Raw genomic sequence first — 24,927 nt, 5'->3', positions numbered from 1 at the left:
ACTATGGAGTGCTTACAAACTAAGTTCCTGTGGGACCTGTAACCTTAAACATGTCCCATGATGTATAAAAAACAAAATCTAAATCGCTCTAAAGCCAAAATATTAACTTGTATGACCAATTTCCAGGAAACTGAGTTCCTGTCTTTCTGTCTTAATTAAACTGGCCCCACATCATTTGATTGTTTACGTGTATACAATTAAATGAAAGTCCATTACATGTTTTTTAGAGCTTAAATAACATATTGTCATCAAAATGTATTTAAATTTATTGTTAAGTATATTATATTTTGTATGGATATTTAACTCTTCATTGTGAAATTTGTGATGATCACACAAACAGACCTTGATAATTTATAGTTTACATACGCTCATCTAAAATCTAATTTTCATCTCAAAATAACTGGTGAACATACAAAGGTTCACCTTGAAAAGTCTTGGTCATGATTCAAATCAACTGAATACGCCTGCACTTGTGCATGTTTAAGATAAACGACTTGTGGCTCTGACAACAGCTCTGGATTCATTTTAAGCCATCTCTGAGGAACAGGACAAAAAACCTGACTTTTCAAGTCTTCTGCTGACTAAACAGCCCTGCAACATGTACTCTGGACTGCACACATCATTGGGTCTTAAACACCAGATAGCATGGACATAAAAACCACTACCCCTGGAGAAACTAACATTACCAAAGATCCATCCCACCACAGCCACTTCCCCTTCTGCTTGGCAAACACTACAGGACCTAAAATGCCTCTGCATCTATAATAAAACAGACAGCCTCTTCCCAAGAGCTCTCTAACTTTCTCAGCTGAGCACTGCCAGAGTGCCAGAGTTGTTATCCCACCAAACAGTAGTGTCAACACTCCCTGACAACACACCACATCCCCAATACTGCTTGTACCGGCAGCTCTGCTCACACTAGGAAATTACTTCCAGCTCCAACACCAATGCTGTTTCAGATCAACTCTTGCCCCCACACATAGCCTTGACCCCAAGCCACCCTCTCTTCTGGTCCAAAACACCTTACCATCTTACACCAAACTTCCCAGTATAATTACCTTTTCCCTGCTTTTATTATATATATTTTTTAAATACATTAAAATTAAAATATTTTTGTGCCCGATATGTTTGCCTTTTCATAACGTAACAACATGCTGAGGTAACAGATGGGGTTTCAGCGAATGCTTGATATTCAAAATAATTTTTAGCCCATTTTCAAACAAGGGACAGACATTTTTGTCTTGTTCCCTTATTACACATTTGTGTTGTTGTATGGTCTTGTCTTTGTGTGGGAGTCCTCAGGAAGCTGGCCCACTGAGACCATGTTTGACAGACAGTTATGTGCCTGCGGTTGGTTAGTGAAGGAAACCCAGTGACAGATCAGCTCAGAGCAGCAGGGGTATCAGTGTTCCTGAACTCTGAAAGGATCCTTTGGCCCCCAGCAGCCTGACCTGTGGTTTCCCATCATTGCTCACTTCTGAGCAGGCAAGCGACAACAACAACAAAAACATAATAATCTTTGCTAACATTTGTCAACATCCTCAGTGTCACAGAAACTGCAGTTTATAACTAAAAACTGGACTTATGCTAATAGAACAGCTACCAATGTGGTGATGAGTCCAGTCACCACACAAAACCTTTATTCAAGGAACCAGTTAATGAAAACATACTGTACATTCTCATACAATGGATACATTACCGTACAGTGCGTTAGGTTGCATAGTGTTAAAGGTAAACTATAATGTTGATAGCTGGCAGACTAGCTGTGTATCTGCCCTGAATTAGTAACATTTTCAAAACAACTTCTCTTGTGGTGGACCTTTGCATGCAACACATGGAGCATCTACCATGGTTGCATTTATGTCGGCCTGTATCTTTGACTACATTCGGATAAGAGGCTTTGATACAGCCTTGTGACAAAATATATACAGTAGTAGTTACATTCACATGGCAGTGATAGGCAAACTGTAAAAGACACCAATGGCATGAATGAGGCTGGTTTAATTAAGTGCTACAATGTATGTTTCTTTTATCCCTTTCTAACAGTCTGAGAACTTCAATATTTGTGATTAACACTGTGTCCTTTGAATATCATCTTCATAAAAAAAATAATTCCTTCTCCATTTAGATCAATAGAGGGAAAATAAAGTCACATGTCGACACCCCACAGACCCTGTAGTGTTTTAACAAGTCACATAGCTCCTTATTTGCTGCATCCCCTCAACAGTCAGAGAAAAGGGTCCAGCATTGTAACTTTTGCAACAGTAAGAGGTACAATGTTGTGTCTTTTTTCTGGGACTGGTTTGTAGTAATTGGGGTCAGTATCCCAAAAGGTTGGTAGCAATCACATCTATCCATCCAAGGCCTAGCAATATTCTTCATCTCCTAATGATACCTCCACACAGTGTCCTTTCACAGTTCTCCATCTATAGCTGGGTGGCTTTGGTAGAGCGCCTGGTCCTCCTGTCATGACGTTGAGTGGCAGGGGGGTTGCAGTAACGTGGCGACCATCCTCGGGACTTCCTATTGGGGCTACGTGGCATGCTAGGGTCTGGGGGGGCTGGTAGTCAGGCCTCCTCAGCTGTGGCATCTATCCCAGCGTAGGTGAAGTTCTCAAAAAGAGCCATGTTCACATAAGCCTGGAGGATGTATAGAAGCTGTTGTGTTTAAAAAGTTTAAAACATAATCATGCTGGAGCCTCATAACCCGTTCATGTCATTGTGTACAGACCACACTCGGAGAGAAGAACTAGAGAAATGTCAATAAATTGGTGCCAAATGCCTGCAAACTTACAATTTGCAAGAGGTCAGTGTAAATAAGTTCCAACAGTAACACCCTATATGTGACTTGACAAACTAGCTATTTGAGACTTCATTTCTAATTATCTGATGTGACTATTTGTAGTATGCCGTAAATCATACAATGGCATAGTATAGTAGTGTATCATAAAAATTCCATAAATACCTCATAGTTTAGTACGCCATAAAAAAATGTAATTACTATAGTATGCCATGAAAATGGCATTAACAAATTATACAAATGTCTGTATGACTTTAGGTGTAGCTATCTTGGAGGGATGCTCCCTCCAAGATAGCTACCCTCCACTACACTCCTAAGTATTAACAACAGAACATTTTCCGAGTCTTCCCTTTCTCCCTACTGTGTGAATGCAGCATTACCTTTCTGGCCTCCTGCATCCTGTTGAGCTGGACAGAAACTTGAGAGAAGGGGGGTCGCTCGTAGGGCCGATCCCTCCAGCACTGTTTCATCAGCTCATAGCTGGACAGCGAAATAGACATTGATGAATAGGGTAGAACAGAGGAAAGACAGGATAAGGTAATTATTAGCTGAATGCTGAATACTTACACCTCATCATCACAGTTTTTGGGTTTCTCCATCCTGAAGCCTTGTGGCAGTTTTTCATAAAGCTCAGCGCATGTCATCCCACAATATGGTGTGCCACCTAACACACACACACACACACACACACACACACACACACACACACACACACACACACACACACACACATACACACAAGAAAGAACAGAAAATGTTTTTTTGATGTTGATGGTGGGTTGAACAATGTTGAGGATTGTCACCATCATGTTTCCACCACAGGCTGTATGGTTACTTACCTAAGCTTACAATTTCCCAGAGGAGAACACCGAAAGACCACCTGGGAGAGAAAATGCAAGGCCAGAGATGTTTGTAAAGTAAACATGGGAAGAATGCAGTTTTATGAGTTACACCTGAAAAAAATGATTAACTGACATGATCACATGTGATATAAGGTCAAAACTATGTAAAGAAACCTGCATAATTGCATACCTGCCAATCTACATATACAGTAAATTAATAAATATTTCGAATCCAGTAAAAGTAATGCATTATAAAGCTTGAACATTCAAACATTTAAATAAATAAATAAATATGCTCAGGAATTTAATGATAATGCAGATTTTTCTCAACATCAATGCGGAAATAGACAAGAACCCACTGAGTGTCTCAAACATGAAACCACCTTTACTACAATCTGATTAGTGACACAAATTTATCAGAAGTGTCATTTGTTTCGCATGTCACAATGCTGTGTGGTAGATCATATGCGCAGACAATTGTTGCTTGTGGGGTTGGTCTGTTTCTTTGTCTTTGTTTTTTCTCTTCTCACTCTGTCTCAGATCTTGTTCATTGTCTCTCCCTTTCACTCTGTTTCTCTTACTGATGTTCACAACTCTCTAAGACCCTACAGCAGCCTTCACACTTCTTCCGTTAGCTGTCCTACACTCTTCATGTTTGTGCTCCACTGTGTATAAATAGGCTCCAGTTGACAGACCAACGTCTCAGTCTGTCTGCTAAGGTTTACCCAAGGCTTCCTGCTTGTGCTTATCAGTTACACAACACTTACACAACTATTATCACTCCACCAGTGACCAGAGGGAGGATTTGTTTGCAACCTCATGAGCCTGCCATGTCACTCAAAATATGTTTTGCATTTTGTATGTAATTGAAGCTCCGGCGTGACAAATATTGTGATCTTTGACTACCTTAAGAAAACTCCACCTGTTGAGGTGAGTGCAATAGCTAAAGTCAGGAATGAGATTGGTTGAACTGATGAGTTGACACTGTACACTCACACATCACTCTTGGTCGTATACACGCTGTAGTTCAGGGACTCAATGGCCATCCAGCGCACAGGCAGCCTCCCCTGAAAGTAAAACAAGACATTTATTTAAAACCTGCTATGTTGACATATCAACTGGCTCACACATGTGAAGAGTCTGATTATGAATATTAAAACATAAAATATGAAACATGAACACATAAAGAAGTAAAATATATATTTAATAATATAATACTCTGGTGCCACAGGTTGATGATGGAGATCCAGTTAACATATCAAGTGCTGTACAAGTCCATGGCCTATTAGGGCAATATAGTTCACTGCTGTACTATCACTACACACTATTATCAGAATCTTTCAGATGCTCTTTAAATTAATGTGATAACAGTGAAAAGCTTTCAATACATTTTAGTAGCAATAAATAATAAATCTTCAAAAGAAGTTGTTAGTTAAACACTTAAGTCTTTTTCAAAATGTCATATTAATGAATTAACTACAAGACTACACACTGACTGACAGGATACAGATATAACACTGTGGGGTCACACATTTATATCATGGTCAGATATCTACTGGTAAACGCTTGTTGTAGTTTATCTGTGCAAGGTATTAGTCTTCTTAGCTGAGGTCAATAACATTAATCCACTGAAATACATTGAGTACAAAATGACTAAAACAACTATAGTGCCCTCTGCTGGCTGTTGGTTGTTTTCTGAAAATAAAAGTGCAACTGTGTATGACTACGCCACTCACCATTGTCTTCTTAACGTAAACTTCCTCACCCCGGGACAGGCCAAAGTCTGCTATCTTTGCCACAAGGCTGTCCCCTACAAGAACATTCCTGGCTGCCAAATCCCTGTGGATGAACTAGTGCCAAGAGAGGGTAGGAGAGAAAGGAGGCATTATTTAATTAACATGTTTTTTTATTTAGTTATTCAATGACTTCATCAACATCCTCTGTCATCCAGCTTGTTTGAAATGAATGCCTTTTATGAGAGACATCAAAAACTGAGGATGGAAAAATGCCCCCATCCACACACAATAATAAACAAGCAGCTATACACACATATACTCTTTCACCTCCTACCTGTTTGTCACTTAAATAGTGCATCCCAGTTGCCACGTCTACTGCGAACTGCAGCAGCTGCTGGGAGGTGAGGGTGGAAGCAGTGCCATGCTCCTTGGCAAAGGCAGGATCGGTCTCCAACACTCGACTCTTCCTCAGGAAGTCTAGAAGGTTACCATAGGGAGCGTATTCGATGGCTATGTACAGGTAACCTGGAGAACACAGAGACAGAGTAACATTAAGAAGAGGAGGTTATCCTGTAATATAGTGGACACTTAATAAATGTGCCATATGTCCCTTTATATGATGTTTGATATCTTGATATGAGATTCACTCGCTTTGTGGCAACATGTAATGTATTTGACATCACAATTCATTCTCATGGGGATTTATACAATTAAGGCTGCTGCTAATAAACATTTCATCTACAAGCTCAGCTCCCCAAAAACTCTGACTATGAGCTTGGATGGCCTCCCTGCAATAGGCCGGGAACAGACCCAGCTACAGCTGGTAAGGGGATTGGCCTTCAACAGTTCTGTCTTGACACAGACAGAAGTAAAACAGACCTTTTATGAAATCCTCAGAGAGATCAAACAGATGGTTGAGGCTTTGTTAATAGATGGCAGCTTCCCACCAAACCCAGAGTTCCTAGGGGTCATGAGGCAATTGTGCTTGTTGGAAGGGTTTCATGTTGATTTCATCAGGAAGAGAGAGAGTTCCAACACAATTAGTTAATACCATATGTTGAAGGAAAGAATAGCGGGGTGATGGACATACTGGTTAAAGAACATAATACAATCATGTTCCTTCTCAGCTACAAGAGATTATGGTAATCGGGACATGCTGTGTTTCCTGCAGCAACATCTTTCCAAAATAATTTTCTTTGCTCAACATGAAACAAAAAAAACCCTCCCAAAATGCCCAAAACAGCATCTGAGTACCTGCTTGTGCTACCACTCCAAGCCAGTGACTTTCTCTGTTGCAATAAAAGACATATTTACAGCTTGAGCAAACACAGAGGCAGCACAGGAAGAACGCGTGCAAATTGTATGTCAAAGAAACATTACCCCCTGAACGCATGTCTTTCTTATTCATCTCATTCCTTCTTTATTTTCCCACCTTTACCTTCCAGCCTGCTTTCCACCCTCCCTTCTTCCCCAAAACAATCCTTTCTTCCCCTTTTCCTCCATTTTACAATCAGTTGCCTGGTTGAACACCATGCCAGTCTTTTACATACTGTAAATAGAATATGTTTGTGTTAACCTTTCAAGTTGTATTAAATGATTACAATTTACAAATTGCATAAAAATGATTATCATAAAAAATGTATTAAGGAGGCATGTAAACAAACCGCTGAATCATGGAAGACCAAAACTGCTGAAAATGACACGAATGAAGGATTTGTTGGACATTTTAAACTTTTTCAATAGGTAAGAATGAGGTTTTATTACTCTCGTTTAGGAGGCGGTATTACAGTCAATGTATTGTTGTACTCTTATCACTGAATAATGGAGGTGAAGCTGAGTTAAACAACAGATGTAAACACAGTAGAGTGAAGGTCTGTAGATTGAAGTGCTGAGAGAAGGTGAAACCGGTGGGGAGACACACGGAATTAGAATGTTTATTTTTCAAAGCTGATTTGGTATTGTAATGTCCTCACTGATGTACTTTCCACACTACACTTCCTCCCCCATATGTTACCAATCTTTGATCAAACAAAAGCAATTAAATTATTCAATGTAGAAGCCATGGGCTTTAGCTATGGGAAACCGACACTCCATGGTAAGAACTGGGGCCAAGGAAACCTTATACAAATACATAAATACATGGCACAGCAGTGTGCTTGTGAAGCACATGGACAAATCAAACAAATGTGATGCAAAAGTGCAAAATGCCTCTGGCAGGCAAGGACTATTTAGCTTGGACACATTCTAGTACTTTCCAGGTGCAGATAACAGATGATCAGATAGGAGTATCTGTTTGGATCTCAAGCAAGAAGAATTAAACCACTTTTTTTACAGTACTACATACAGGGGTACAATTAGTCGAAGTAGGATTTGGTCAGGATATTGTCTGCAAGACACCAACTAGTATACCAGCATGAATCAGTCCTTTGAAAAATCAATACTGACAGCTTTTGAATAAAAATGTATTGGCAAATGAATTTAGATTGGAAAGTCTCCAAATATATTTAGCAATACTTAATCCAATATTTTAATAATATACACATCAGGCAAGACGTAGTTTAAAGTGCTATAGAAGAAGTCATCACACTGAGCTCACATATAAATCACAATGGATCATCTCCATACTAAATGAACAAACTCCACCCACAGATAAAGACTGTGTGTTATGGTTGAATGCTCCAGATAAAGCTTGTAAGTGGACCTTGAATTGGGTCATGATTATTAACAAGGTTATACCATAACTGGTTTCTGCTGCAGCATATTACATCATTTCAATACTGCATATACTACATAGATATATTGAATCTCGTCATACAGCCCGCCAGTAAAATGTGGACAGTGTCCACCAAATGAAAAAGGAATATATATTTCACATAACTTGTAAGGTCTATACACCAGATAAGCAAGTTAAGGTAACACACATACAGTCTTCATCTTACAGTCTTCTTAACAGCCTAGTCATCATAACCATCGGTATTTCTTCAAAAGCCATAACTCGAAAGCTCATCAATATCCATAAAAGCCACTAGGTGTTGCTCACTCACCTCTGTTCTCACAGGCTCCTATCAGGTTGATGATGTTGGGATGCTGGCCTAGTTTACACAGCACCTCCAGCTCCCCTGCAAAGTCTCGGTGGTCATTCTCTGAGGCAAACTCTGCAGGACGATCAGCACGAAAAGCATCATTAGACGAAGTGCAAGCAAAGCAGCTTAAGTGGCTTCGGTGTGTTTTTGTGTGTGATGCATGTGCAATATCTCGATATGTTTGAGATTGCTTGCATGAATGTGTGCCAAAGTTACCTTTCAGCATCTTGATGGCTGCGCTCATTTTGTTGCCATCCTTCTTGATCATGGCTTTGATTACCTGGTTTTGAGACTGTTGTTAGCTTAAATGTTTACCCAAGTGAATAAAGGATGTCAGCCAGAGGAGAAAGATTTGAAACATTCAGAAAGTACATTAAGAGCTTAAAGACCTGGCCAAAGTTGCCCTCTCCGATGACATCTTCAAACTTTATGTCTTCCCACTCCAGGATTGGATATGTTAGGGGCTCTGGTGTCGGTTTGGGCCTCCGTGTCAGGGTCAGAGTTCCTGAGTTAAACTGCAGAATAGTCTCCTCACCCTGGGGGAATAAACAGTCTTAAGCTCTGCAATAAATACAAACATATCAAAGTTCTTGAAAGTAGGCTTTTCTCAAAATACATTTAAGCTTTGTCAGATCAGATGCAATGTCAACCAAAACTCAAAATTTGGATCCATACCGATCCAGACTGGTAGGTGAACGTGCGCCGACGGTTGAGCAGCGTCTTGCGGATGAAGAAGAGAGCCAACAGTGCCAGCAGGATAGTTACACAGGTGACAGTTACCGAGCCCACCACTGCCACCAACAGCTGGTAACTTTCCCCAACAGGCCTCCCAGCCACACCCTGGGTGGTCGGGGTTAAACTCTGAAGGCCTTTTTTTGGCAGTGAAAGAGATAGAGAGGGACAGAGGGGCAGGATGGAAGATGGAGAGAAAAACCAAATAGGGAGATGGAGATGATTTTCAGACAGTGAAGATAAATAGACTGTCTATGTATTTTTATTCCAAGTAGAACCCTCCCCTGTGTGGGTGGTCTCGTTCAACGCCACCTGGGAAAAGCCCAATATTAGCCACAAGTACAGTAGTGCAGAAATGTTCCACTGAGAGATACTTTTAGCTTGATTGATTGAGGAAACAAATGTCCAAGAAGCTACTTGATTTAGGTCAGTACACTGGATTATTCATTCACTCTGGTAATCCAGTACTTCAATCCACATTATCCACATGTGTAATGGTGGATAAGGAGACAATAACTTCCTACTCACCATCCCCTTGTGTCATCGCCTGAACAATCTTGCTCCACTCTCCCGGCACTTTGGAGAAAGCCCTCACTCTGAACTGGTAGAGCGTGCTGCCGTTGAGTGCTGTCACATCTTTGGTGGTCTTGTTTCCATCGTCTGTGTCCACCCAAGGGTGCGGCTTCCCTTGGCCAACTGGTTGGTACTCTATGATGTATTTGATGATGCCTCCATTGGGATCTTCAGGGGGCTGCCATCTCACCTGGATGGCCGACATGGACAAGGGCAGGGCCTGGATGTTGCGTGGGGATGACGGACCTGAGACACACAGCGATTATTATAGTTAGGGAAATCAACAGTGATTCTGTAAAACTATATTCTAAATAAAATGTATGTTACAATCACAGGCTTTTACCCGTTGGTGCTCTGGGAAAGCTTTCATACCAAAGACAAGGGTGAAACCGCATTCATTGCAGTTTTGTTGGATTGATCTTTTTCTAACTTGTTGATCTCCACTGATTGCTAACTAAACTGGATTATTCCTCAACACCTACCTATCAGCTGCTAAACTCATCCTCAACTCAATTAAAGTTTGTGGGCAGGGAGAGAGTCACCAAGCAACCAGCAAGCACCAACTATACTCTTTTCCATTTAAGAAGCTCTTATCATCCCATATATTTTATAAGTTTTATTTACCATTAAAACAAAATACGAGTGGGCCTTTAACACACTATATAGTGTGTTGGACCTCTTGTTTAGCCACAAACCCCTGTAAATGCATTATCAACTGCATTGAGAATTCTGCAACATTCAGAAGGATCCTTCCTTGCAGCTTATTAACAGCAGAGTTTCTAGTTACCCTGGCTGTTGATGCGGAAGTGGTAGGGTTTAGAGGGCGGTCCCAGGCTGCCACAGTTGATGAGGTGCACCACCACGGTGTAGTCTTGCTGGTACTTCATGTTGTGGAACTTTGTGGAGAGCACAGTGAGCAGGGTGGTCTCCTCCAGTAGTTTCTCACTGAAGGGTGGAGGGCCGAAGAGCTGCACTAAAAAGCCACTGGCTGTGCCAGCATTAACGCCATTGTTGGCGGGCAGTCGCCACCGTACAGTGGCATTGCGGCCTTCCACCGAGCTGATGTCAATCTCAGGTTGAACTGTGGGCTCTGCAGCGACAGAGAACACAGTATGAGCTGACAGCTCCTTGAGAATTTCTCTCATTATTTTAGTCACGGTTCCCTAAAATTGCCCCTTGAGGGACAGGTAAAGTATTTCGAAGTGAAGTGGACGATTACCTCAATTTATATATCAAGTGGCTGTCGTACAGGAGTTAGGACTGTTGGCTCACAACAAGAAGGACTAGCTTTAAATATATGGCCCCATCCTTTATGAAGTTACACCCATGGTTCATGTGGGTTTTGTAAAGGTGCTCTGGTTTCCCCCAAAAGTCCAAAGACATGCAGTTTGATTGGAGATCTTAATGTGTTTGCATGACTTTGCCCCAAATCCAAACTACATACTAATTCTAAGCAGGTTTTGTGTTCACCTGGGAAAAGTTACACGATAAAGGACACTCAAAACAGTCAATACACAAACTAAAATCCTTGCTTTTTGAGTGTGCTGTAAGTGTATAGGAATATACACTATTCTCCCACAATGCATTGCACAAAGGAAACTGAAGAGCTCACAGCTTGAAAAGGTGACTGATCTCAAACTGCACAAGTATTTTATTATTTCCTTTTGGAATGAAACATAAAACATAAAAAAATTAGATTTTGTGTATACCAACTACAAAAAAGATATAGTACCATATAAAGATTAGTCTATACTGTATACAATTAGTTTGTAGTAATGGAATTGGGACACTGTAGGCTCTGTGATGAACCTACAACTTGCATTGGGTGTATATTTGCATTTTGGCCAATTGTACAGTATACTGCAGGCCACAGCAACCTGTAATGTAATCAAGTGGCTTGAGAAAATGAATGAATCATATGCCATTTTAAATATGACTTCTCACTCCATTTTGCATAATCTTAAACTGTTCTGTGGTACTTCCCAAAGGCATACAAGTCAAACAAATAGTTTGTGCTTGTGTAAGAGAACAATGTTACCTTGTAACAAATACAATTTGTCCATTTCACACATGGATCTAACTACATATGGCCAAAGGGTCAAACTCAACAGAACTTTGAAACTATAACAATCCATAACAATCACTTTTCCATTTCAGCTAGTTTCCTTGATCTTTTCTGTGCTCACACTCGGATATGCTCTCTCCCTCTACACCATTGAGGAATTAAATCATTGACTCTGCCTTGAAAGCAGTTTCTTGCTTTTCTTGATTCATTTTGTGATTCCTAGCTGACTGATGACAAATGTTTGCTTTTTGTTATTGTAGTTGTGATCCCATAGGGACTTCATTTTATTTTTAGCAAAGAAGTGCCCACAGATCATTTCAGTCCATTGGTATCTTTTGTCCCTTACTCGAGTCATCCGGACAGATTTGCTCACTGGGGAAAAGACAACTGGTGACTTAATGTCTGGGAAAAGCACTATTAGTCTAACCAGACATAAGATAATTGTGCTTGCTGAAGTTCTGTGGTTCAGACTGTAGACATTTGTTCACAAGCAAGATTTCCAGATAAATATACTTATGTTCAGTATGTATGTGATCCCAGTTATCGGTGGGTCTTACCAGGACAATCAGTCTCCATGATGGCTTCTGGCCCCCGGGCCCCCTCTCCGCCTTCCCCAGGACGACTCAGCTGGACACGGACACAGTACCGTGTTGAAGGCTCCAGGTTCATCAGCGTGATCGGCTCTTTATCACTATAAACTGAAAGAATGTGGATGTAGGAAATGCTGTTAACATAAAAGTGTATGAGTAATCTATTTAACATTTAGCTTAACACATACATCTATAGTATAATAAACACACATTATAGACATTTAAAATTACACATATTTTTGTTTGTTATATGATACGTTGTTGAGAGAAAGAAACAGCAGGGCACTTGAACCGAGTATAATATCGTTAACCTGCAGTGCATTGTAGAGCAAACATGATTAGGGTGTTTCTTATAAATACGTTTTATTTATTTTGGTTTGTCAATGCCAGTATTTCCATTTATGTAGTATTACTTTTAAATGATATCCTACCTATGATGGAGGACCACGAGTTTCCGTTCTCGACAGGCTTGTAAAGGAGCCTGGTTGAGACGATGGGGCCATCTCCTCTGTGGGAGTCCACGGGCATCACCAGCAGCTGCTTACTCCTTTTTTCCAGCAGTTTGGGAGCAGTAGTGGGAACAGGGGGCTCTGAGTAGACACAGGAAAAGATTTGAAAATGTAGATCTTTGTTGCTGTCATGTGATTTGCCTGCACACAGGAAATGGTCACCAAACAATCGATTTTCCTCTCTGTTTATTAGTTCACATATTTCTTAAAAGGAACCACACGCACAGACCTTTAATGGTGAGGTTGAACTTGCGGGAGTCCTGGCCTCCATTAGTGGACACCCTGCACTCCCACAACCCCCCTTGTTGAGCAGTCAGACGAGGGATTTCAAACAGGGCTGTACTCTTATTTGAGTCCATGACAGTCCGAGAAGCCTGAGAGTAAAACACATAATATACAGTATAATGCAATGCATGATGAAAACCACATTTACATTGCTTGTGCCTATTTCTGCTGCTGCTAAGAACGTCCTAACTCTGAGAACTTTCTTTGTTCCTGTGTGAAGTGGTGGTACAACTCTATATCAGAATGTTTCTATTATCAAGAAAAAAAACACAGAACGAATAACAAAGAAATTGTACATGTCACTTATAGGCAACACGTGGTAACTGCTGCACTGTAAAGCGATATTGCCTTATCTGGTCAGGCAATTGTGTTGTTGACTTCCTCTGAACTTGACTCAACCTTGTAATCATCAGCCCAATCTTAAAGGCGCAGTACAAATTATTAAAGTCACAGCACCAGTTAAGCATGGAGCTAGAACCAGGAGGTGATTACCTTAGCTTAGCAAAAAGACAGGGAAGCAGGTAGCCTAGCTCTCCACAAGGCATACAAAAAAAAAGATATGCCTATCAGCATTACTGTAGCAAGCATTAACGCTTGCTACAGTAAATAACATTGTTTATGATTAATCTGTACACAAACAGAAATGTAGATGTTTCTGACTTTACTAATATGGTGAAACATTATTGAAAAATGCCCAATATAATAAATCTTGCAGCAACCACAGCCCGTCCTGACCACTTTGGGAACCGCTGTACAAGAACACCCTCTCCATGTGAGGCCTTGTATGTAATCTCTACCTGACTAGCTTGACTTAAACTTTATACAAGCTGTGCATTTGCTTTGTTTTAATTCAGGCTTACTGAAAGCCATCTTGGCAGGAGTCTTTTTACCTTGAGCACAGTGCTGTCCAACTTTCGCAGCTCAATGCTATTGTGGCTGGGCAGAGGGTTGCCTGTAGCTGAACAAAAGATCTTTGGGCTGGAGTTCAGATTCCACTCCAAATTACTATCTAAATCCAAGATCTGGGGAGCCCGGTCTGAAAATGGAGAGAGGCATGGAACAGAGGTTGACAAAAGACAAAGTGGATAGTGACAGAGAAAAAATATTTTTTTGCAAAAGCAGCAAGTGTACATCAAAAACTTCATATCCTAGAAAATAAAGCCTGCCCACAGCTACAGTAGTTAAAGCTTCCAAACTTCAAAATAAGGAAACAAAATGGTTGCGGACTCAAGGATTAGAAGCAATTTAATTGAACTATTTCATCGGAAAGGGTTTCATTGGGGTTTTGTCATAAGCCCTGATGAAGCAAGCTTTTTTGGTAAAAAGGATTAATTAAACTGCACGTAATCCGACTGTGTTTTATACATTTTGTAACTTGTGCATGTTCACAAATAATTGCTGTCATGATGAGGAAGAAGGTGGTGGTATTCGGTGAGCAGGATAATGAGAATGGAAATATACTTTGCAGTGATGAGGCAAAAGATTATATAAATAGTAGCAATGTAGTCAATACCATTCCACAGAGGAGCCAGACCTAAACGAAGAAACTGAATAAAAGAGGGATAAATATGATGTGAGGATACCTACCTGACTTCTCACAGTTCTGTCCTCTCCACCCTGTGGGACACTGGCATCCACTGAAACGGTTGCAAACTCCTCCATTCTGGCATTTACAGCTCAGGCTGCAGTCTGGTCCATACATGTCATTATCGCAGTCTGAAAATAGAAAACAGAAAGCTATACTGCACGGTGTGACACACAAAAGGGTAAAAACATGTTATTAAACATGTGCATATTAGTTTAATTAAAAATACAGGAACAAGCTTAAGTGATGCAGTGCTCACCCCTCTCACAGCGGCTCCCAAACCAGCCGCTGGCGCAGGAGCAGCCATAAGGGTCTGGTAGGCAGAATCGAAGCCCCTTGCAGTTCAGCTCGGAGCGACATGACTCCTGGCAGTTTCGGCCAAACATTCCTTCTCTGCAGGCTGCAAACCATCAGAGAAAGACAAATTCACAAATGTGTTTATTTAAATTCCTTGAGATTTGCTATATCATGCCTCAACCTGCCTTGCAAAACACCCCAGAGAACAGAGTAACTAGTCTGCCAGTGTACTCATCTGTAACCCAAATATTTTATTTTTTATAGTTATATTTGATTGCACTGTTATAAGAAAAGCTGTTTAGGCACAGTCCTTACCAAAACGCTGTGTAGATGTGATATTGATCTAATGTCTGCCATTGAAATGTAATGTACCTCACATGTAGTCTCCTTACTTAACTGCTCAACACACGCACACACAATAAAATCATTGGGTCAAAATTTACCCCAATTTGGATCAATATAGCACAGACGCAATAGTGGATGAACTTAACCTAGCACCCATGTCTATGACACCATTGGGTCACCAATCAAATCCAAGACAATGGGTTGTTTTGACCCAGTATTAGTGTTATGTTTTATATTATTGTTAGATAATTACCTTTTGTTTATGGTTTACAAGTTAAAATACGGTGGTGAACATGGTAAGCATTAAACCTGCTAATCATCAACATGCTTGCATTGTCACTGAGAACATCTAAGCATGCTGACATTAGAATTTAGCTATTGACAACAGTAAAAACAAATCTGATGTTATACCCATCTTCTCTCTCTCTCTTACTCTCTAGCAGTGTGTCTCTCTACCATTTACACACATACTGTATATACAGTATTGTACCATATTAAGTACACTACAAACCTGTCTCACACCGTGTTCCCATGAATCCTGGAGGACAGATACAGTCTCCGTCAACATCATGACAAACTCCGCCGTTGAGACACTCTGGACAGTCCTTGTCGCAGTAAGGACCCCACTTCTTACTGAGACAATCTACAGAGAAAACAAGTTTTCTTTCCTTAAAAAGTATACAACATGTTGAAAGTGTGACGTGCAAAATCCATATTATATTATGTCCACCTTCAATATGTGAACAGTTTGTTTTAATGTGCCTGCACAATTCTAGTTTCAGCTTTCTGTCTATTCAACCTCGCATCATTTTCTGAGTGCAGATATTGATAATCTTAGAGAATGCAGACATTTAGATGTGATTTCTGATTTGCATTGAACTTTGGACAGATGTTCTGTTGCTCTCCCTAAGGTTTCTTCCTTTGTTTCCTGTTGCGAGGACAGAGACAGAGGATGTCGTATGTTGTACAGACTGTAATGCCCTCTGAGGCAAATTTGAGATTTGGGGCTATACAAAAGAAATTGAATTGAATTAAACACAGACCGCCTGTTTAGATTATATATTCACGATACAAATCTAAGAAAATAGTAAAGACATTGAATCATGTAGTAATATGAGCTGAAAAAAATCCACTGCATCTGGTGGACAGAGAGGGAGGGAAGAGGGGAATCTCAAAGCAGAGCAGGTGGAGGGTGGAGATGGTGTTGATAGTACTGATGTCTCTTTACAACACTGAGGTACAGGAAATGAAACTAACACATGCTGTCTCAATGAAATACATTTCATGTCCAGGCTTTAATTCATTAAGCTCAAAACCAACTTGCTGCTGTTAAAAAGGTATACTTTCACATATGGGGAAATGTGTTTATTTGCCTTCTTGCTGAGAGTTTGATACCATTCTCATGTGTCCGTCAATAAAAAAAAAGCTTGTTAGCTTAGCTTAGCATAAAGACTGGAAACAAGATATCTCGTGTTTAATCCATAAAGAAAAGTATGTATAAAAACAACAATTCGTGGTTATACGGGTGGTAAGGTGCTTGTTAGCGTGTTAGAGTCTTCTTTTCAGGATTTACTTATCAGTCTTTTTTAATTAATTCATTTGTTTTGAGACACAACCCAAATGTCTCTGTGGCGTTATCACTCTTGTCTGCTTTTATTGACATTTATGTTGAATATAAAGGCCATTTAAGCTTCTTCTCTCACCGCAAAACTTCCTTTTTAATTTTCATTTACAGATCTTTTTGTGAGGTGAGGAACTGTATGATGAATCTATATTTAAAAGAGTGTGCTGTGAAAGAAAAAAAAAAGACTTGACACAATCTGACCCTGATGTGTGCAAATTTCTGTGTATGTGTTTTTGACTCCAAGCTTGTGAATATCAGGATTCAACAAACCTCTGACAATGAGCCTCATCCACGCGCCTTGAAGGGGGATGTCTCCCACGTAGCTGGCACTGTAGATGCCTTGATTGGCAAAAGCTGCATTCTCCACAGTGAGTACTGCTGTACGATTGATCACGTCATTCCAGTGAGTCATATAATAGTAGTTTCCTACATGAAACACGAAAAACAACAACATTGAGGCCATCATTTTCAATGTGTTAAAAAAGTACTGTAGTCTTCTATCCTTATTTGCAATCGATAGAAAGAGAGTAAATTATTTTTCTTATTATTATTGCGCATCAAATATCCTGTCTCTCTTGAGTTGTGTAGGATGGCTTACCATTGTACTTCCAGGTAACATCTCTCTTTTGGGAGCTAAATAGCTGCATGCTGAGGTGAACTGTCTCTCCTTTGTTAGCAGTAAGTGTAAGGTGAGTTGGGACAAAATTTGCTATAAAGAAACACAGATACACACAGTTACGATCCAAACTAGACAAACCATCCAAACTGGATGGTTAAGAAAACTGTAGAGGATAAATAATACAGTCATAGTTTGTTTGGTCAGTTAAAACTCTCATAAAACTTCTGAACCCACCTCTGCCAAAATTATTGATCAATGTGGCCGTCTCAAGTGGGGGAACTTCCTGAGTGGATTCACAGTAGAAGATGCCAATATGATCCATATCACGGAAGTCTCTGGCCACTGCCTCCTTGTTCCTGGGCTTATACACTTTAAAATGTGGTTTCTTGGGGAATATGAGGATTTTATTGTCTTTCTTGATATCCAGCTCAACCTGGGCAGGGCTGCGCTCTCCATTGATACAAGTGATGGAGAAGTGATTGACATTGGTGGCCTCCGCTGTGGATATCATTGTCAAGTCGATCACAGCATCTACAGGACCATTATGTTTGAAACATAGGGAAGTTATTAGAGTCATAAGAAGCTTATAACTTGATTATGAGACTACTACGATTCACAAACCTTTTGAGTCAGGAGATTAAGCAACAAGCATTTTCTCTTATTTAGGCAAATAAATGGACAATTTGACCATTTCAGAAGAAGACCCATAGCCTCACTTTTTTATTGTATGGCAGGTGTAACATAAAACAGGTGTGCAAAAAAAAAAATATATATATATACTGTATATATATATCTCGTTCAGTCAGTTCAGAAATCATAGTCACATCTGTCTCAGCATCTCTACAAAGTGATTTTTTTTACTGTTCACTCTTCATTTAGCACTATTCAACTCAATTTTATAAAAATATCGGATGCAGGTTTCAATAGAAATTATAGTATTCAACATAATCCTGTTTCTAAGATAAAATTTCGCTCAAAATTAATAACATCAGTTTGGAACATGTTCTAGACCAAATAAGTAAAAAGTTGTTTCTGATATGTCATTAACTTCTTTTAATACAGGTGTATTAAAAGAAGTTAATGACATATCAGTTTTCATAGCAGTTTTGTTTTACACAAAATCGTGCTGCAAACCATCTAAACACATAAAGTGCCTACAAAACCAGTATGTTCTGAATCTCATAGTGTATCCATTATAAAAGTGACTCTTTGACTTGCAACATCTTACACACTGACAACTGAGATTGAGAAACTGCCTGCATGTACAAAAACAAAAAAAAGGAATGTGATTATTTGAAAACAAGGCCAAACCCAATAATGTCAGTTTGTCCAGCATTCCTTCTCCCTGGTATTTAAGCCCAGATCCACAGAACAATGACAGGAAACATGGATGAGCTCCTGTTTTCCCAAAGGGTTCAGACATCCACACTCTACACTCTGAGGGTATTTATGACTTGAATGAATTATTAAATGAATAAACAAGCAATTAGTGTAGACTTAAGTGGGGAATTGTTATTTATCAATATACGTAACGAAAATAAATGACGACTTTGATATTTTTGCTGCGTTTAAGAGCGACCCAAATAGCCTTAAAATAAGTTCCCACTCACCTGATAAATCAAGGAAGCACAATACAAACACCCACAAAATCCGCATGGTATTTATAATCCTCATTAGGAAAACGGTGTCGTTACTAAATCGTTTTTACGGGGAGAGATGTACATCCAAAACGGTGACGCTGCGGCACGACGAGTGGTGTGCCTTTTTACGCATAACTTGGCGAATCAACCAGACGTCCGGTTCAGGTGTAAAATCTCTTCGGCAATAACTACAGTGGTCCAGTATAGTTTTCAGAGATAGTAGCACGGCCCGTCACCATGAGCACAGAGTTGGACCTTCGGTAAAGCTCAGCTTTCTCTGGGTGGGGAAGGAAGGAAGAGCGTCACCAGACAGCGGAGGACTGCTGGCGCTCCAGACCTCCCCGATCCGATTAATGTTGCTTATGAGTTTAAACTTTGTCACTTGATGTTTTAATACAATACTAACGACGGTTGGCAATCAATACACAATTGATTCTGTAATATATTACACAATTTAAACAGTGAAATGATACTCCATTTTTCGATAGGATAGTATTAACTATCTTGGCTAAAATATTATAATAATTATTTAGTTTGTATTTCTTTGTATTTCTGTAATTGTCACAGGAATATTTTAGTTATGTGTTGTAAGAAACATATTGCACACTCCATGTTGCAAAACGTGTGGCACAAGGATTTTTGCTCATGTGAGACAGAGATTTAAAGATATACGTTTTTGGAGAATTTAAGACTGCATTCCATCAAAGTGCTACGTGCTGATAATTGTGTACTCGACCACAATACTTTATACTACTTGATACTTTATATATGAATTTGTGCGGCCAACACTATGCATGCCCCATGTCCTCTAGCTGACATTGTATTTTATTGCTGTCCTGATTTTCTTTGTTAAGATACTGTAGAACATCAAATGCAGCAGCAGCGGGTATTATGTTTTGCCAAATGCAACAGCTTTGTTCTTTCACTTCAATAAGTTAGTTACAATCCTTGCAGCCTTTATGGTCAGCCTCCCCTCTTCCCTCACTGTTAAAATCAGTCAGTCACAGGACATTTTGAACAATATGCTTGTTGTGTCTATTCTGCCATTTCTGGCCCAATCTTTGAAAAGTGCTGCGCTGTCTCACTTTGAAACATCCATTTGGAAAAACTGCACACGCCTTTTCTCATTTTCTCTGCAAAAACTGTGGACTGATTTGATGTTTTCTTTACATTTCCTTGCGGCTTCAGACAATCGACTTGAAGTTGACTCAACTTCTTATTGTTTAAGATATCCTGTTTTTTATTTCAAGAGCTCACATGGATTTCTTTGGTCTGCAAAGAATATTGTATTATATGCTTAATTATTATAATAACACAGAATAAAGTAATCTAATTATTTGCAAAGTATGAGCACATTAGTGTCTATTATGAAAAAGAAAATAATGCCAAATAGTGCATGAAAGACACACTAAAAACCATAATCAAACGGCACGCCCTGCTAGTTCAATTAGCTGAGGTAAAAAGAGATCAAATTGAAACTTAAATGGGTACACCCAAGCTTGGAGCTGTTTGTCTACAAATCACAGTGTTTACATTTTGACTCTTTGCAAACAAAGGGTCTTGGCTCAGACATACAGTATATATTGTCCCTTTAAAATGTTAGTGTGACCTGTGTAGCTCAGAAGCCAGAACAATTTCTTTTAAAAGACCATCTTATTTTCTCTCTCACTTCAAAAACTCCCACTGACAGGAATGGGCTTAACAGTGAGAACAATGAAACTGAACTGTCAAGAGCAGACTGCTAACTGCACAGTTCTGGTTGCAGCACATGCTTATGTACAGTGTAGCCAACGGTTTACAATAAAACTATATGCAAGCAACAAACTGTACTTTAAAACTATAGTCTAGATTTAAAGCAATTTTCTGATAGAATTATTGCAGGTTTTGCAGAATGTTGTAGACTCTGTGATTAAAGTTTAAGGAATCAAATGAGGAGGAGAGCAAAGGAAGGAGTACAAATAGAGAAACTATTGAAAAGTGCTGCATGCTGCCCACACAGCTTAGTGGAGCCTCTATTGGAAGCCAAAAGGAAAAAGACCAAAGGCTGGGTCAACACAGACGCTCTGGCTGCATTAAGACTATCAGGAGCCAGAAACCAGGGGTGGTTTTGTGTGAGTGCGTGTATGTATGTGCATGAGCATCTGCATTCATATGTGATGGTGCACTGATGTGAAACGTTATAGTGTATGCATATAGAGTACTTTGTGTGTGTGCCCATGCATGTGTATATAAGTAAAGGAAATTATTCTGCACAGACATTAGCCATTGTATACAAAAGTCTTTGTTGCCCTATAGTAATTATGAACTGTGTTTGTTGTTAAAGTGACCAGTGCTTGCTTTATGACATTATCAGACAAAGGCAAAGCTCACTGCTCAGTGTGTCTCCTGGCTTCAAGTTCAAAAAGCACAATGTTTCTTCCCCGGTTATAACAACAGTGCAAAAAAACAATCTCGAACAATCTTGTTTCCCTGCAAATAATCAAAGAAAGAAAGAAAATGTACTGTTTCTTAAGCTTAAGGCAAAAGAGCATAAATGGGGTTCCTTTTAAAGGTGTATGTGTTTTAAATATTTGATTGCTTTTGAAATACTGTAACAACAAGGCAACAATGAAATAAATCCATGATTTAATGTAAAAACAATGCTATCATACATTTTGGTGAAAATGGGTTGGGTCATGCAACCAACTAGCTATGTATAGTATTCAAATTGAACACCTTGTGTCTAAGCTTGTCTGGAATATTTTTGGTTCCTATTCTTGAGCATCATTATTCACAAATTCCATTTTGAAAAGTCATTGTTGGGAAATATCACCTAAATTGTGTCAAAATGTTACAGCAGCACGCTCCCAAGTATGTTTTAGTTGTGGTTGTAGTGGAGGTGGTGATGGCAAAGCTGGGGGTGTCTGGAAGTGAGACTGGCAACAGAGGCGGGAGGTCTCTGAGACTTTGTGAGAAAGTTTGTATTAAATTCCCATTTCCTCTCATTGTGTGGCGATCTGGCCCGGCTCCACACGCACTGATCCTGCTGGGCCCTGGGAGCCTAAGCAAGGGTGTCACTCACACCTCTTAGGCCCCTTAATTCCCCCCTCAATTCCTCCCAAACTGCACTTACAAACCCCTGACCTCCTCTATCCCAACATACCTCATGTTGTCTGATAAAGGAACCCTTCCCAAGGATCATGGAGACCATGAAAGACACAAATCATGTGTAAGTGTTTGCTTGAGAGTGTGAATGTCTGTGTGTGTGTGTGTGTGTGTGTGTGTGTGTGTGAGAGAGGAACGTGTTTTAAGCGATAGGGTAAAGATGATGAAAGACACATAGATACAGACACAGATTTTGAGACATTATGTGTGTGAGCATTTTTGGTAGTTAAAGAACCCCATCTTAGAAAGTGGGATTTCCGCAAAGACAAAGTGCTCTAAAGCCTTGATAATTACAGTATTATGTCTATGAAGGTTCTGAATGTGTTTTTAAAAGCAAGGAGATTTCCAACACTACATGGTGGCAAACTGCCACACTATCTTCCAAGCTCCATTTTCCACTGGAGTTGGGCCAATGACCTGCATTTCTGACTGTAGCCACTACGTAATACAAACACGTTCTCACCCCAACGCGTCAAATAATACTGACCAAGCAGCAATATTTGACACATTGGGAGTCAGAACAAGTTGGTAATGAGTTGAGTGCTGTTTGTAGGGGATTGAGAATGACCCCAGTTCCCAGCTGTTGCTGGCACATTGTGAATATGGTCCATGCCAGAATCAATGTCTTTATTACAACTATGCACAGTTTTAGCCATGCTAGGTGAGGCTCTCGGGGGATTGCAATGTTTAGATGTGTGTTTTTCACTTTGGTCCAGACTAAAAGTATCTCAACAAATACTAAATGGATTGCCATGAAATTTGATATCCCTGGTGACCAGTGGATAAATCCCAATGACTTTGGTGGTCCACTGACCGGACTTCTTCTCTAGCGGCACCCTGAGGTTGATATTTGCAGTTTAAGTAAAATTTCTCAACAATTATCGGATGGATTGTCATGAAATTTGGTACATATATTTATGTCTCCCTCAGGATGAATTGTAAAGTATTTGTTGATTTGTTCATCTAGCACCATTATTAGTTTTGAATTCCTATTTCTCTAATACTTTGGTTTATGACCAAATACCTACAAAACGAATGACATTTCCGTCAACAGCTGTACACAAAGTAGGTTTAGTGCTAATTTAAGCATGAAACCAACTTAACTAACAATACTAAGATGGTGAACATTACACCTAAATATCAGCATGTTAACCTAATGCCATTGTGTACATGTTAGCATGCTGACTGCTGTGCCTAGATACAGCTTCACAGAGCAGATGGCATTGCATGGCTGTAGTCTTTAGTTTAGATATGACGTTTTGCTGATTTCTGACTCAAATGTAATCAAAAAGATGAATGCAAATATTTTACAGGCATGAAACACATTTGGGAGATGCAGCACAAAAATAATGAATTAGGATATTGAACCACCTCATTGACCAAAGCATGACAAATGGTTCCCAACCTTTGTCGCATGTTGCTTCCTTTTCTCTCCCATAGGTCACTTTCCACTGTATAGGCCTACTTTCTCACAAAGAAGAACTTCCATTAAAGCAACCCTAAAAGGAGCATGTCGCCAATAGATGGATCAACACATGGAATACCCGGAAATGATTTGACAATGGACAAGAATATACAACGTCAGCATGGTCACAGGGTGAGCAGCAGGATGCGCACGGTTGATGAGATACAGTGGGAGTTGTGGACTACGTGCCATATCATCTTATCTTTGTAAGATGATATAACGCTAGATGATATAAATATGAACATGTACTTGTAGGTATATACACATTCATAATCCCTCACCTCTATACTACACACACACATGCTCAATTTCATGGTCAACTCAAGCCATAATGTTGATTAAATTCCAGTTAGCAGAGATGGTATTAGCATCCAAATATTCTGATATTTCTGTTGATAACATAACCAATGGACAGATTGATATCATACAGATATAGACAGCAAGTGTCAAAAATTGTTAAAGGAAAGAAAATGTAGACAAGCACCTGTTGAAATATGCAGCGACAGTCTAGCCACTCAGGAAGGGTTTTCAGGGAAAGAAGTATAGAAGGTTTAAAAAGAAGACATCAATTTTCTTTTAAATTGGTGATTTGCAAGTTCCCAAACTTTAGGAACTTGTTATAAACAATCATCATAGTTCTCTTTGAAATTTTAATTGCTTAAATAATGCTGACCTAACAGTATGTTGATGGACGTATTTAAACCCTACAGTGTTGAACTTTGACCTTGAAATCATGTAAAACAGTTACTGGTGTTTCTGGCAAATGACATTTGTGTCCGTATATAAGGACTAAGATCGTGGATGAATCCCTGGGTGAATAATAGACGAGTGTACTTGTATGACAATGTGTACCAATGACAGTATATAAATCAATAACCGCACTTCAAACCATGCAGTTTCATATAAACATATAAAGCTAACAATTTGTTTTAGCCATAACAGTGAATAGTTTTATTAAGTTTATCACTTAACCATCCAATACTGTATACCTGCT

General features: G+C 39.6%; 1 protein-coding gene across 3 annotated transcripts in view; it reads right to left on the bottom strand.

Moving 5' to 3' along the window:
* Positions 1–1,588: 1,588 nt before the first annotated feature.
* The window catches only part of tie1 (tyrosine kinase with immunoglobulin-like and EGF-like domains 1), a 33,866-nt gene continuing 10,527 nt past the window's right edge, over positions 1,589–24,927 (bottom strand). Inside the window, exons 1-24 of one of the 3 annotated variants that reach the window (XM_068707672.1) lie at positions 19,295–19,597; positions 17,919–18,215; positions 17,664–17,774; positions 17,336–17,491; positions 15,953–16,084; positions 15,059–15,199; positions 14,802–14,930; positions 14,105–14,250; positions 13,159–13,303; positions 12,852–13,010; positions 12,388–12,528; positions 10,553–10,855; positions 9,721–10,011; positions 9,136–9,329; positions 8,850–8,996; positions 8,677–8,740; positions 8,422–8,532; positions 5,712–5,902; positions 5,378–5,491; positions 4,638–4,708; positions 3,639–3,679; positions 3,367–3,463; positions 3,180–3,279; positions 1,589–2,639 (exon numbers count right to left, since the gene is read on the bottom strand). In XM_068707672.1, coding sequence (XP_068563773.1) covers positions 2,568–2,639; positions 3,180–3,279; positions 3,367–3,463; positions 3,639–3,679; positions 4,638–4,708; positions 5,378–5,491; positions 5,712–5,902; positions 8,422–8,532; positions 8,677–8,740; positions 8,850–8,996; positions 9,136–9,329; positions 9,721–10,011; positions 10,553–10,855; positions 12,388–12,528; positions 12,852–13,010; positions 13,159–13,303; positions 14,105–14,250; positions 14,802–14,930; positions 15,059–15,199; positions 15,953–16,084; positions 17,336–17,491; positions 17,664–17,774; positions 17,919–18,215; positions 19,295–19,358 — 3,417 coding nt within the window. In that variant the 5' untranslated portion in view covers positions 19,359–19,597 and the 3' untranslated portion in view covers positions 1,589–2,567. Of the gene's footprint in view, positions 2,640–3,179; positions 3,280–3,366; positions 3,464–3,638; positions 3,680–4,637; positions 4,709–5,377; positions 5,492–5,711; positions 5,903–8,421; positions 8,533–8,676; positions 8,741–8,849; positions 8,997–9,135; positions 9,330–9,720; positions 10,012–10,552; positions 10,856–12,387; positions 12,529–12,851; positions 13,011–13,158; positions 13,304–14,104; positions 14,251–14,801; positions 14,931–15,058; positions 15,200–15,952; positions 16,085–17,335; positions 17,492–17,663; positions 17,775–17,918; positions 18,216–19,294; positions 19,598–24,927 lie in introns of those variants that run through there. The other 2 variants (XM_068707673.1, XM_068707674.1) reach the window with 2 other exon arrangements.

The sequence above is a fragment of the Cebidichthys violaceus genome, unplaced genomic scaffold (assembly GCF_023349555.1).
Source record: "Cebidichthys violaceus isolate CVI_PGR_0920_01 unplaced genomic scaffold, fCebVio1.0.p SCAF_13, whole genome shotgun sequence".
Taxonomy (NCBI): Eukaryota; Metazoa; Chordata; class Actinopteri; order Perciformes; family Stichaeidae; genus Cebidichthys; species Cebidichthys violaceus.
The sequence above is the reverse complement of the archived record's forward strand: the minus strand, read 5'-3'. Positions and strand labels throughout refer to the sequence as shown.